This window comes from Trichosurus vulpecula, chromosome 7 (assembly GCF_011100635.1).
Source record: "Trichosurus vulpecula isolate mTriVul1 chromosome 7, mTriVul1.pri, whole genome shotgun sequence".
NCBI classification, from domain to species: Eukaryota; Metazoa; Chordata; class Mammalia; order Diprotodontia; family Phalangeridae; genus Trichosurus; species Trichosurus vulpecula.
Genome location: NC_050579.1, coordinates 45,107,253 through 45,121,383, shown reverse-complemented (window position 1 = coordinate 45,121,383; position 14,131 = coordinate 45,107,253). Strand labels below are relative to the sequence as shown.

General features: G+C 55.5%; 2 protein-coding genes across 8 annotated transcripts in view; one reads left to right on the top strand and one right to left on the bottom strand.

The window, feature by feature from the left end:
• The first annotated feature begins 1,414 nt into the window (after positions 1-1,414).
• ZNF687 (zinc finger protein 687) lies at positions 1,415-11,451 on the top strand. 4 transcript variants are annotated; one of them, XM_036766556.1, is made up of 10 exons: positions 1,637-1,786; positions 5,600-6,345; positions 6,523-7,692; positions 8,044-8,222; positions 8,614-8,790; positions 8,904-9,066; positions 9,294-9,629; positions 9,803-9,915; positions 10,010-10,142; positions 10,351-11,451. In XM_036766556.1, the coding sequence occupies exons 1-10, from the start codon at positions 1,702-1,704 to the stop codon at positions 10,840-10,842; spliced, it is 3,594 nt and encodes a 1,197-aa protein (XP_036622451.1). In that variant the 5' UTR covers positions 1,637-1,701; the 3' UTR covers positions 10,843-11,451. The 4 variants fall into 4 exon arrangements, with proteins under 4 accessions (XP_036622449.1, XP_036622451.1, XP_036622452.1 ...); XM_036766557.1 differs by having other exon boundaries at positions 5,600-6,603; positions 7,042-7,692; XM_036766554.1 differs by lacking the exon at positions 1,637-1,786 and adding an exon at positions 1,415-1,552 and having other exon boundaries at positions 5,600-7,692.
• PI4KB (phosphatidylinositol 4-kinase beta) overlaps positions 11,347-14,131 on the bottom strand; it is a 25,582-nt gene continuing 22,797 nt past the window's right edge. For 3 of the 4 annotated variants that reach the window (XM_036766560.1, XM_036766562.1, XM_036766558.1), the window contains 3 exons: positions 13,489-13,621; positions 13,155-13,275; positions 11,347-12,326 (listed from right to left, as the gene is read on the bottom strand). In XM_036766560.1, the coding sequence (XP_036622455.1) occupies positions 12,145-12,326; positions 13,155-13,275; positions 13,489-13,621 (436 nt within the window). In that variant the 3' untranslated portion in view covers positions 11,347-12,144. The remainder of the gene's footprint in view (positions 12,327-13,154; positions 13,276-13,488; positions 13,622-14,131) is intronic. The other variant, XM_036766559.1, reaches the window with a different exon arrangement.

Sequence of the window (14,131 nt, the reverse complement as noted above, 5' to 3'; positions counted from 1 at the left end):
ACCTTATCTCATCTGTCAATTCTGTGAGGTAAATACTACAGGTATCAAAGTCCACTTCATATATGGGGAAACGGACTCGTTTGGCTTAATACTTAGTCCTGAGTTATAACTACTTGGAGCCAAGGTGGAATTCCAACCCAGGCCTTGCTTTAAGACCAGAGGTCAAGCCCAAACCAGCCGTTCAAAGTCTTCCTTGCCAGCACAAATCCAGCCTAGGTTTCTACTGAACTCTTAACAGATTGTCTAAACTTTGGGTTTACCCCTTGCCCTTCGCTACTTTGCGCGGGTTTATGTGCTATGACCTCATGACCTCAATCAGACTGTGAGCCCTTTGAGGTGAAGGACTTTGTTTCTCCTGGGGACCCCCCCCCATCACTTCTTGGAGGGGTCTAGGCACATCAGGCACCTCACTGTATGATGTCAGTGATGGTGAAAAGCAGGCATTTTGATGGTCAAATTCAATTCCTTTTTCCATTTCTCACTTTCTTCTTGTCCAAAAAGAGAGGTTGGATTAGGTCTCTAGGATTAAATTCAACCTCAAGTCCCCACAAGTAATTAAGGGGCAGGGCAGTGAGAGGAAGTCAAGCCTTTATGAGTTCACCAAATTGGGGGAGACTCAAGGTAGGTGGTCAGGGAAGGCTTCTCGGAGGGGGCCATGAGGGGCAGGTAACACCGGACACTCAAGTCAAGCCATACTCCACGTGTCCCCCGCCCCCGCCCCCCAACAACGTCATAGGAAGGAAGGAATGGCGAGGAACGTGAGGCTGTAAGAACATCCCTAAGCCACGTGTAGTTTGGTGTGACGTCACGACGCTGACAAGAAAAACTGGTACTGCCCAACACCAGAACCTGTCATGACGACAAGTGACGTAGTGACGTCGTCATAGTGTCATGGCGCGGCGTGCAGTCGCAGAGGTCGTTTGTGTGAGAAACTAGCGTGGACAGGGTATTTCCTATCCGGGTCTCTCTAAGAGTCAAGGAGGAGCTGCCCCTCCTTCTCCAAGCCTCCATCAAATAGAAACTGAAAACTCTTTCATATTTGCATACACGAAGACAGGCCAATGGGCTTTAGGAGAACGGAGGGACGTCGAAGAGTAATCTACACCAATAGAGAAAGAGGGAATCAGTTGGTAAGCGACTGAAGCTTCCTCCAATGAACTTTAAGAGGCTCAGGTAAGAGGGGTGGGCAGGTTTCGTTCACGATGGCGACCAATGGCGAGCAGGGTCCTCTGAGTGACGAGGCCCCCGGCCCAATGAGGATTGGAGGAGAGCGGGGACCTCGTCCAGAGCGACGTCTGCTGAAGCCAGTAGTATCTGGTTATGGGCGGGGCTAGAACGCGAACGACGGGCGTGACATCCAATGGCGAGTACAGGAGCAGGCTGCTCCAGCCGGGAGCGCCGAAGGGGCTGAGGGAGGGGGAAAAGCTGTGTAGTGGAGAAGCAGGAAGTAACTGCGGTGAGAAACGGAGGCAGCGGGGAAGGAGGCGGCGGCGGCGGCTGCAGGAGCTGGGCAAAGACCGCATAGTGTCAGCCTGGCCCGGGACCGGAACAAGTAAGCCCGCCCCGGGTAAATACCCGCCTCCAGCCCCGCCCCCTCCTTGGGGGCGGGTAAATACCCTCCCCTCCCCCACTTGGGTAAATCCCCCCCTCTCTCGGGGGGAAGCGTCGGGGGGATTGGGGGTGGAAATCTGTACCGTAAGGATGCTGCTCCGCCGCCGCCGCCGCCCACCTGGGTCCGGCTTGGGGTGGGTGAACCCCCGGCAGAACCGTGCTCCCGGCAAGCCAGGTAAATACCCGGGGGAGCGGAGGCACCTCGGTGCCGGCCCCCTCCCCCGAGCCTCCGGCCCAGGGCGACGACCGGGTCCCGGGAGGCCGCGAGGGAGCACGACCCAATATGGTGCCTGCACCCCGGGGGAGGAGTCGCGGGCCGGCTGCGCTCCCTTCCCTGCCGACCCCCGCTGCCCGCCCGCCCCGAAAGACCCGCCAGAGCCCGAGTTCAAAGGCTTGAGGCCTGCGGGTCAGCTTTTTCCCCTCCCCCCGCACCCCACCCCTGCTCGCGCCTCCCCGGGAAGCTGATGTCCTGGGGCCCGGCCCCGCCCCACCCCACCCCACCCCTGGGGCCCCGAGAGAGTCCGCAGCCGGGGAGCCCGGCGGGGGTCCGAGCTGGCCCCCCCGAGAACCGGACCGTGGTCAGTTACGGGCAACCCGGAGCACCGGCCTTGAAACTCCTGCAAAGGAGAGGAGGGGGGTGGGTCACCCCGGTGCGCGAGCGCCGCCGACGCCGCTGCAGGGAAGCTCTCGGAGACCTCGAGTAGCAGCTTGCGTGGGGGGTCTCGAGACCCCCTCCCCCACCTTGCAGCCTCAGTTTCCCCCTTCGGCTTTCCGCGTCCTTGCACGCGTTCCCTTCCCTGCCTCCGGCTCTCACTCGCTCCTCTCCTCTAACCCTGTGCCTCGGCAGATGGCAGGGACTTAATTCCGCCCGCTGCCCAGCGCGTCTGCAGCCTAATCGCCTCGTGTGCGCTGGCCGCGTCCCCGCCCTCCCCTGCCCCACCTCACCCTCAGTACTAGGCAGTGGGAGCCTATGGAACATGGAAAGTGGAGCACTTCTTCCTCTTCCATGTCTCCCCCTCCCCTCCCCCCACATGCTCCGAGTGGGCCAAGAGCTAGGGCCGGAGCGGAACCTCTTCCTGTTCTGCCTTCTCCTTTGGCTTTGGGGCAAGAACAGAAGGAAAACCTGAGGGGGGTGGGCAGCAAAAACCTGGAGACTCGGAGGCACGAACGCGCCTCCAGCCTTGAGTTCCAGGCTTGTTCTGCCGTTGGAAGTGGATTGCTATCAGATGACCTTAGAAACCTAGCCTGAGCAACAAACTAGTTGTGGAGAGGGGTGTGTGAATGAGGCGGGGGGAGCCGGGCTTTGCTGTACCCTCAATAGTCGGCCTCTCCTCTTTTCCGCCGGCCACCTCACCATCAGTCACTTATCCCAGCCCAAAGGAGGAATCTGAGGGCCCCCAGGAGAAACAGCCAGGCGGCTCTTGTGAGAGCTTCCAGCAAAGACAAAAAAACAAGGGGCCGCTTAGATCTTAGCTGAATTTGCTGAAGAATGGGAGAGGATTCCCTATTTTGCCTCAAGCTGGATAGGTTTCCCCCCTCCCCCTCCGTTTGCTCCCAAAGGTCCCTCCACTAGTACCTGCTGCCACCTGCAGAGACTATCTCCAGTTACCATCCTGGGGCTGGGGACAGGTGAGGGAACTGGCCCCTGGAGAACTGAAGGCATCTTGAGAGAAGAGAAGGGGGAGGGGATTTGTGGAGGTAGAGACTCCCTCAGCCTTGTTTTTGGAGACATTGCCCAAACTTCAGTTCTTTACCTCTTTTTTCTTTTTATGGGGGTGGAATGGGGTAAGATTCTGAAGGTTCTGCTGTGGTAAGGGCTTGGGGCAGAGTGAAACCAGGACTGGGTTTTAGTTGCTACCAGGACAGTTTGATGGATGTGTCTCTTGTGTGTGAGAAGCTTTTTACCTTGGCAGCCTAAGGCAAGGAGGGGGAGATTCTGTCTCTTCCAGCCTCCTCTCACATCCTAAGTTAGCCTCTTAGGGGAGGTTTCACCATTAAGTTTTCCTATGCATCTTGGTCCCTTGGCCTGGGAAGAAAGGAGAAGAGAGAAATATGAAGAAGAAAGGAGGGGCTGACTGAGGGAAGTCTGTGCCACTCTAGGGAAGACTGGGGAGCTGAGCAGCAGGTGTTTGTGAGTGAGGAGAGGCCCAGGGCTGGGACTTTCGTGACCAGATCTGCTATCATTGTCTCTGGGTCTCTCCTAATCTCTCTGTATCTCCATTTTCCCTGAGTCCATTTTTCACATTGGTCAGTTTATATTCCTTTCTAGTTGATAAGAATCACCCAAGTTGGCCCAGATTTGAATTTATGGGATAACCATGGGTAGTCTCAAATGGTCTCAACCTCCGAGTTCCATTGCCCATTTATCCTAATCCTTAGCAGATCTAAGATGTCCTTCTTTGATAAGATAAATTCTTTGTGTAGCACTATCCAATTTTTCTTTCATTTTATCCTTAAAACAGTCCTGTAGAGAGCTGGAATCATTCTCTGAATTTTATAGGTGGTAAAGCTGAGACTTGTGATGAGGTTGGACCTTTCTTGTCGCAGTCCGTTGCTCTGAGCACTTGGCCCATTGGCCTTCCTCGTGAATGTGGGCTTCCTTTGACCCACTGATGACCTTAATTGATCCTGTGGCCAACCTTGAGCCTAGATCAGTATCTGCACTAACAGTCATTGATTACTTGTTCTTCTTTGCTGGGTACTGAGCTGAGTGAGGGAGTCACTTCAAGGAGAGGACCCACATCTGTATCTAAAACCTCAGCTGATTTCGGCCCTCTGTAAACTGTCTGAATTCCTCAAGACCCTTCCTATTATATATACACATGCCTACACACATCCCCATCTCTTTCTCTGGCTTTCTGTGTTTACCTCACTTAATTGTCTTCAGCTTTCTTCTGCTGCTATCCCTTCATATCCCTCCCCACCATCCTTACCCAGCGGCTTTTTTGGACTTTGCCCTGCTTGGATCCTCAAGGTGCTGGTGGGGGTCATCTGTGACTCATCTCAAGTCAGCCTCCTTAATAGTTGGGATCCCTGCTCCCCCCACTGACATCCAGCCAGTACAGACTCTCATTACCAATTACCTGGTCTCTTGCAGTAACCTCCTAATTATCTTTCTGACTCCATTTCCATTCCCTTCCCGGCCTTTAATTCATTCTTCATCCTGCTGGCAGAAACATTTTTCTTAAGAGATGGTCATTCCACTCCTGATAAAACTCTCTCCATGGTTTCCTTTTGCTTATCAAGTGATATTTAAACTGCCCAGCATTCAAAGCTGTCTACAATCTGGCCTTACTCTTCTTTTCCAACCTCGTGTCCTGTAAATCCGTGTCACCTCCATGCTTTCCCTCCCTTCCTCTCCTGGAAATTCCTGACCTCCCTCTCTTCTCCTGATGGATCTGTGTACGTGTTTTAAAGCCCAAGCCTTCCCTGCTGCCCTGGTTGGTTATAACCTTTTCCCTCAGGATGTTGTTTTATAATTCTCTTATCCACTCAGAGTTATAAGCTCATAGATGTAGTCCTGGGAGAGACCTTAGCTGTCACCTAGTCCAGTCCCTTCATTTGACAAATGAGGAAACTGAGGCCCTGGGAGGTCAATGACTTACCTAAGTAACCAGGAAGTAAGCATCAGGAAAGATTTACACCCCACTGCTCTGACTCCAGAGACAGTTTTCTGGACCACTATATGATAGCTGCCTCCCCTTAAGATGCAATATTGTCTGTTATAGCTGCTTGAGTTGTCTTATGCCCCTACTAGACTGTAAGCTCCGTGAGGGCAGAACTGGTGTCCTATCTAAACCTTGTATCTCCCACAGTGCCTGCCACAGAGCTCTGCACACAATAGGCCCTTAATAAATGATTGTTGTACTGCATTGTCCAGTCTGAGGGTTCTTAATGAGGCAAAAGAGGGCAAAGAATGGGGAAATAAAAGGAAGCTGTCCCCCTCCCTGAAGTCTCAATTCCTCCCTCTTATTCCCTCTTTCCCCAGGTGTAGGTCCCACCCCCACTATGGGGGACATGAAGACCCCAGACTTTGATGACCTCCTTGCTGCCTTTGACATCCCTGATATTGATGCTAATGAGGCCATACATTCAGGGCCTGAGGAAAGTGAGGGGCCTGGGGCCCAAGGGAAGGCAGAACCCAGTGGTGGGGGATCTTCTGGGGAAGGACCTGGGGCTGCTGGAGATGGGCTGACGGTTCCAGCCCAGCCTTCTGACCATAACCTTCCCCATCCAGACATCTCTGCTGTCAGCGTTATTGTCAAAAACACTGTATGCCCAGAACAGCCTGATTCTGTGGGTGGTGGTCCAGGTGGGGATGGAGCCCGAGCAGGGCCAGGGCCTAAGGAAGGGCCTGTGGGACCCCGACAACTGCAAAATGGTTTTGGGGGCCCTGAGCCACCCCCCTCAGGAGCAGCCCGCTCCCCAGTTCCTCCCAAAGGAGAGAGTTGGAAAGACAAAGCAGGGGAAGGGAAGCCTTCCTTGGACCTCTTTGCACATTTTGGGCCTGAGCCCCGGGACCCAGGCCCCTTGCCTCCTTCTGCCTCATCATCCCATGAGGGGTCCCTGACCTCGTCCTCCTTCTCTGCCCCTTTTGAATTGAGCCAGGAAAATGGTCCTTCTCTGCTGCCACCCGATTCTTCCCGACCCTCAGGAACCACAGAGCCAGGCTGTAACAGCCCCCTTCATCCTTCTGGCTCAGGCAGGTCTGGTGTGGCCTCTACCCCCAAAGAGGTGGGCATCCTTCCTACCAGTTCACCCTCCCGGGTGGGCGGGACCCCTTTTTTTAAGTCATTGCCAGCCTCAGGAAACCCTCCCAGCTCCCCAAAGCCACTGGGCACCAGTCCACCAAGGGATGAAGATGAAGAAGATGAGGGAACAGCTGACAAGTCTGCCCCTGATACCCCTCAGAGCCCTTCAAGTGGAGCTGAGGCCGCTGATGAGGACAGCAATGACTCCCCAGCCTCTTCCAGCTCCTCCCGACCTCTCAAAGTTCGTATCAAAACTATTAAAACTTCTTGTGGGAATATCACAAGAACCGTGACACGTGTCCCCTCAGACCCTGACCCCCCTCCTGCTGCTGTCCCCCCAACTGAAGGTGCCCTCCCGGCTGAGGCTGGCCTCCCAAAGGTTCCCCCAGTGACCTCTACCCCTGAGAGCCCCAAAGTGGTGAGTGTCCAGTTAGGGGATGGCACAAAGCTGAAGGGCACAGTGCTTCCAGTAGCTACCATCCAGAATGCCAGTACTGCTATGCTGATGGCAGCGAACGTGGCCCGTAAGGCTGTAGTCCTGCCTGCTTCAGCCACCCCCAAGGCAATGGCCAAAAATGTCCTTGGCTTGGCACCCCAGACCCTGCCCAAATCAGAGGGGAGGGTGGCACCGGGGAGTGGGGGGCAGAAGGTCAACGGTGCCTCTGTGGTGATGGTGCAGCCCTCGAGGCCCACGGGGGCCGGGGGCACGGTGATCTCTCGGACCCAGTCTGGGCTGGTGGAGGCTTTCAACAAGGTCCTCAACAGCAAGAACTTGCTGCCGGCGTACCGACCCAATCTGTGCCCACCAGTGGAGGCCGGGCTGGCTCTGCCTCCTTCAGGGTACCGCTGCCTGGAATGTGGGGATGCCTTCTCCTTAGAGAAGAGCCTGGCGAGACACTATGACCGCCGCAGCATGCGGATCGAGGTCACCTGCAACCACTGTGCCCGCCGTCTCATCTTCTTCAACAAGTGCAGCCTCCTACTGCATGCCCGTGAGCACAAGGACAGAGGGCTGGTCATGCAGTGCTCCCATCTTGTCATGCGGCCCGTGGCTCTGGACCAGATGGTCGGGCAGCCAGACATCACGCCTCTGGTGCCCGTGGCCGCGCCCCCTGCAAATCCCCTGCCCTCAGCTACTTCAGGCACAGGGGAGGGGACTGCCGAGTCCCTGGTGTCACCCCTGTCAGCCGAGCTGCCGCCAGCCTCTGCTCCTCCCTTTACTTACACCTGCTTTCGCTGCCTCGAGTGTAAGGAGCAGTGTCGAGACAAGGCTGGGATGGCCACTCACTTCCAGCAGGCCGGACCCCCTGCTCCTGGGGTTGCCAGCAACGTGAGTCAACCTTCTCCTAGGGAGAGGGACCACGGACAGGAAATGGGGTGAGGGGACTGGTTGGTTGTGACTTGGCAGGGCTGGGAAAATGCTATGGGGAAGGGAGATTTTGAAGGACCAGGGCAGGACACTAGATGGGAAACCCAAGGCTGGTAGGGAGAAACCTCCAGTGGCAAGAAGGGAACTACCTGTTTTCTTTCCACCCTAGAGCCCTAGCTTGGGATATGGACAGGGTTTACCATCAGCATCCTCCTTGGCCCCCAGTCAGGGTAGTGTTGTAGTCAGCCTTAACCTCACAGCAGGGAGATTCTCTGTGGTGCCCTCTGGATCAACTTCGCCCACCCTTTCCAGGTGTGTTCAACTTGTCCCATGATGCTTCCCAATCGCTGCAGTCTGAGTGCCCACCAGCGCATGCACAAGAGCCGCCCCCCCCACGTCTGCCCTGAGTGTGGGGGAAACTTCTTGCTGGCCAACTTCCAAGCCCACCTTCGGGAAACCTGTCTACATTTCTCCCGTCGTGTTGGATACAGGTGCCCACCATCTCTAACTTTTGGCTATCCCCACCTCACCCTCTGAAGTCCCCTGGGAAAGCTCGTTGGAGCTCCTGTCTGCTGCAGCAGCAGCCTTGTCCTTGGTTTCCTGTGGAGGAGAGGGTCCTTCCTTCTGGAGGCTTCCCTGGCCCAGTCCTCATCCTCAACCTGTGCCCTCTGAACATTCCTTCTCCAGGCTGTGGTCCTCCTTCCACATCTTTTCTCCCTCTCCTTGTGTTCTCATTCTCCTGTCTCTCCCTTAGTGCTCTCTTGGGGGACTAGATTCTTTTTCCCTCAAAATCGAGATCGCGTAGGAGCCTGTGGGCCAGAGGTGCCAGAGGGTTTGGGATGTGCCCTGCCCACCACTGCTCACCATGGCCCTTTCCCCCAGGTGCCCGAGCTGTTCAGTGGTGTTTGGTGGGGTGAACTCCATCAAGTCCCATATCCAGACATCACACTGCGAAGTTTTCCATAAGTGCCCCATCTGTCCCATGGCTTTCAAGTCTGCACCCAGCGCTCACGCACACCTCTACACCCAGCACCCTGGCTTCAGCGCCCAGGAAGCCAAGTGAGCTGGAAGTTTGGAGGGTGGTGGGAAGAGAGACCCCAACCTCCATGGGATCAGTGGGGAGCAGGGAATAGCCTCTGTCCCATCTTGACCTGCCCCTTCTCCCTCTGTAGGCTGATCTACAAGTGTGCCATGTGTGACACGGTTTTCACCCACAAGCCTCTCCTCTCTTCACACTTTGACCAGCATCTGCTGCCCCAGCGTGTCAGTGTTTTCAAGTGCCCATCTTGCCCCTTACTTTTTGCTCAGAAGAGGACCATGTTGGAGCATCTCAAGGTGGCCTTGGAAACTCTAGTTGAGCTCCTTGAGAAGAGTTTGGGGGTTGGGGTAGGGCTGGCATTGTAGGGGGGGTTGGGGAAATCCATGCTGAAATACTTCTGGGGATGGAACACTTAGGAAATGGGGGTTGTGGGAAAATGAAGTGGGGGGGTAAGCCATAGAGAAGCTCCTCTTCCCCCCCATCTCACTCATGGTGACTACCCTCCCTTCTCTCCCTCCCACAGAACAGTCATCAGGCTGGGCGGCTGGGAGAGGAAGCTGGGGGGAAAGGGACTGGGGGTACCCTGCTTACCCCTAAGCCTGAACCTGAGGAATTGACTCTGTCTCGGGGTAGGGCAGGCCCCCCCACAGAGGAGTCATCTTCCTCTTCAGAAGAAGAGGAACCCCCTAGTTCCCCTGAGCCCCCCCGACCAGCTAAGAGGTCCCGACGTGAACCACGGGGGAACAGGGGCAGCAGGGCACGGGGTGGGGGGCTTGGGGGCTGGACCTGCGGCCTCTGCCACTCCTGGTTTCCTGAACAAGATGAGTATGTGGCCCACATGAAGAAGGAACATGGCAAGGTGAGGGGGCAGCAGCAACTGGGAGGCCTGGGACAGAAGAGGTGGTGGTGGGGAAGATGAACTGGGGTGGGGTGGCCCCAGATCATTAATGAAAAGGTGGATGGCGTGATCCCTGGAACTCCATGCTGGGGGTCCCTCACCCTGACCATCCCTCTCCTTTCACCTCTCTCCAGTCAGTGAAAAAGTTTCCATGCAGACTTTGTGAGCGCTCCTTTTGCTCTGCCCCCAGCCTGAGGCGCCACGTCAGAGTCAACCATGAGGGCATCAAGCGTGTCTACCCCTGCAGGTAATGGCCTCGTTGGCCAGCAGTTAGCTCTCTGTGCTGCCCTCTTCTACCTGCAGGAGAGCCCATGTGGGTCCCCTTGTTCTGTCCACCCCAGGTACTGCACAGAGGGCAAACGCACTTTCAGTAGCCGGCTGATCTTGGAGAAGCACATACAGGTCCGGCACAGGTTGCGGCTGGGCTCCCAATCCCCAAGTCTGGCGGCTGGACTTGCACGGGGTAGTGCCCAGGTACTGAGGGGGCCAGTTGGGTAGGTGGTTAGTCAGAGGGTGGGCCTAACTCCCAGGTCCTGGGAGGAGATGTGATCAAATACTTGAGGGTAAGGATGGAGATGGGGTAGGTAGACAGATAAGATTGGCACCCAGAAATGGAGTGGAGCTAGTTTGAAGAGGTGTGTGGTCACTTCCCACTGACCTCTTTCCCTGGCTCATCCACCAGGGTCCTGGGCGTAAGCATCGCCCTTCCTCAGACTCCTGCAGTGAGGAGCCAGACAGCACCACACCACCAGCCAAGCCCCTCCGAGCAGGGCCTGGGACCAGTAGCCGGATGCCTTTGCGCTACCGAACTGTGACTGGGGCTGAACAGGGTCATCCAGGAGGGCTTCAGGGTGATGATGGGGCCTCCCAGTGTAGGGACTGTGGCCTCTGCTTTGCCTCACCCGGCTCCCTCAGCAGACATCGATTCATCAGCCATAAGAAGAGACGATATGGTGGAGGGCTTCCTGGTGGGGGAGCAGGGGCTGTGGAGGAGGTGCCTCCCCAGTCAGGGCCTGAGCCTGAAGGTGACTCGCCCCTGCCTGCTTCTGGGGGCCCTCTGGCGTGTAAAGTCTGTGGCAAAGGCTTTGACAGCCCTCTCAACCTCAAGACACATTTTCGTACACATGGCATGGCTTTTATCCGTGCCCGGCAGGGAGGCAATGGAGACAGCTAGGTCACACCCCCTGTAGGAAGCAGAGGGGGACCCTGGAACCCTAGGGGTAGTTCAGAAGGAGCCAGGGGGTCTACTGCTGCTGTCTCCTTTACACCCCCCCCCCTTCATGAGGGACTCCAGTCATTCCTAGCTCCCTTGCCCCAGATTGGGTTTGGCACCTGGGTCCTCCATGGGACCTTTTCCTTTCCCATTTCCCAACCCAACACTAATCATCACCCCCTTCAGGCCTTTAGTGTGTAGTTGGCAGTGGGGGGGGCATGGGGGTTAGAAACTGGTTTCTACTTTGGTTTTGGAGGCACACCTGGTATACCAAGGCCCAGGGGATTGATGATGACTCGTGCAGATACTCCTTCCCCCTTTTGGTCCTCCCAGTCTTAGGCACCAGAAGAGGTGATCCTCCCCCCAGCCTCCCCAAGCTCCAGGCCCAGCCCCTACAGTGCCTTTCACTTCTTTTTTCAGAAACTCCACGGGAGGTTGGTGGGGACCAGGGAGGGAAGAAGGGGTAGGTACTCAGGAATCCTTTATTCTTGTAGTAATAAGAATAATTAATGATATTAACAATGAGAGGGGAGGGGAGCACTCGGTCCATTAAAACTGCTAGTGGTTTAATCCTGACTCCAGCTTCTACTTTATGCGTCTTGGGCTCGGCACGGAGGGGACAAGGGCTTTTTGAGGGCCTTCAACTTCGATGCCCCAGCTTCTGTACTCTGACCAAGTTCAGTGAGAAGGTAGGTGGCTAAGGACTTTATTTCAAACCAAAAAAAATAAAAAATCGAGAGCATTTTCTCTAGGCCAGAGGGAGTGGGGTCAGAACAGACACAAGTATTCCCACCCCCTTGGGCTTGGGGCAGAATGGGGACTGGCCCCATACATCATGGAAGGAGGCTTCTGTGATGGGGGGGGGGACGGACACTAGAATCCGATCCTCCTCCAGGGACAGGGTGGAGGTGGGAGAGCGGCCAATGGGACAATGTTATGGCTAGTCCCCATGTTCCAAAAATCTCCCTCTCCCTGTGGCCCAGAACAGATTGGAGGAGGGCAAGGAAAACCAGTGACCCCAGAAAGGTCCCCTTCCCTCCCCACCCAACTCATCATGTCCATTGGGGAGCCTGTCAGGTGGTAATACTGTCACAGTAATGGGGTTCCTCCCCACACACTCCTCTCGCCCCAGGGGCAAGCTCCTTGTTACCACATGATCCTGGGTAGCGCTCTCTCCTCATTCGACTCCCTTGGGTGGACGCAGACCCTTCCAGGGAGTCTCCCATTTCCCTCCCACTGCTCCCTGGGGCTGGTGGCAGGCTGTCACATGATGCCATTGGTGAGGTACTGGAAGCCATCATAGAGTTTGGTGGTGATGGAGCGCATGCTGCCGTCCACCATCTGCTCTACCAGCAGCTGCAGCTGTTCCTCCGTCATGCTCATGTGGAAACGTTCCTTTAGGTTGCGGATGGTGCTAGAACCATGGAAGCAGGGCAGCTGGGAGCCTGGAGAGGGAGGATGGCAGGGTCATCATACCCACAACACCTACAGGCACAACACCGCCTTCTGAGCTCAGTACACACCCCCCTCCCCAGTTCTGTTCCCTTGTTCCTGAGAGTACGTGGCTGTCAGCCCTAACAGCCCTGACATGGTTCCAGTGAGATTCTACTGGGCAGAGGGGGAAAAGGGAAGAGTTGGGGGAGATCTGCCCTGAGGGCATCCTCACTGCTGAGGAGTGGGGGAGAGGTGGAAGAGAGAGAGATGGAGAAGGGTCCCAGGGCTATAATGAGGAGCCAGGCAAGGAATACTGGGGCACTATCTGGGCACTTATCTGGCTGCAGTCTCTGCCTATGCTACGTGACACTCACAGATGACCTGGGCCACCGTCATTATGGGGCTGGGCGGGGATTCTCCTGAGCAACGTCGGCAACCTGTGGGGTGGGGCCAGGAGTGGCCCAATTGAATATCGATAGGGAAGATGTGAGCAAACCGGATGGAGAACTTGAAAAGGCAGGCTCAGGCAGAGAATGAAAACCCAGGTTAAAGATGGGAAAGAAAGGAAAAGGGAGGGAGAAAGCCTAACTCAGAGCTAGTAAGATGAAGCAGAGACCATAACTGGGTGAGAAGTAGTGGGCTGCCAATAAGGAGGAGGAATGAAAGGAGGAAGAGGCAGAGCCCGAGAGACCTAGGGCTGCCCAAGGGAGGGGAGAGGGCTAGAAACAATGGCTCAGGGGTGCAGGTGCTAACAGCCAGGATTCAGGCTCTTGGACCTGCTGGCACGTGGCAGGGCAGGGCCCACCGTATTCCAATCTCTGGGCCCAGGGGTCCCCCACCTTGTTGCATGATCTCCACGATCTGCACCACCTTGTCCATGTGTTTTCGGGCAGCGATGAGCCCCTGCAGCATCAGCATCTTGTAGTAGTTAAACATGTCACCGTCTAGCCCTCCCATCACCTGGAGAATGGAGGGGTGAAGGGCAGCTCTGTAGGGGAGGGCTCTGACCTTTCCCAGTCACTCTCTACCTCTCCTCCCCTCCCTGGGACAGAACCTGCAGCCTCATGGTGAGGACCCCCCAAACCCTCCTTGTCAGCATGGCTGTTTCAGAATCCCTAAGTTCACCCTCCCCCTGCTGGGGAGGAGCTTGATGGAGACCGTTTTGTAACTCACATCCACAAACTCTGTGGTCAGCTTAAATGCTGAAGTCTCAAAGCCCAGGTTGCGAGGGGAGCTGGACAGGATGAAGCCGAAGTCAATGTGGATGATGTGACCATCTGCATCTAGAAGGATATTCCCATTGTGCCTGAGTGGGAGATAAAGATGGTCTGTGAAGGAGGATCAGTGTGACCACCACTGCCAAGATGAAAATGTGTAGGCCCAAAGTGTTGTGCAAAGCCAGCTCCCAGCTGTCTTCATGTGACACGGGCAGGATCTCAGACCACCAGCAGAGGCCATTCAATAAGGACAAAACAGCCAGTGGAGGCTGCAGTGTCCAAAACTGCCATTAATGAGACTGAGAAGACTCAAGGAACACCTCCCTTATTTAGCAATAACCATCTGGAACACAGCCTGTAACCTCAAGAGCAACTGCCCCAAAGCTAAATCCATGCTTTCTAATGAACTTCATGGTTGGGTTTAGCAGCCCATCAAACTGTGAGAGGCTGCCAGAAGCAGGAACACGGGGAACTGGGAGAAATGTCTACATTCAGTTTAAAAAAAATGCAAGATAAATTGCAAAAAGAAAATTAATGTGGAATACCATAAACCTAGAAGTCACGTTAGTTACTGGGGGGCACATGAATTAAAGAGAAAT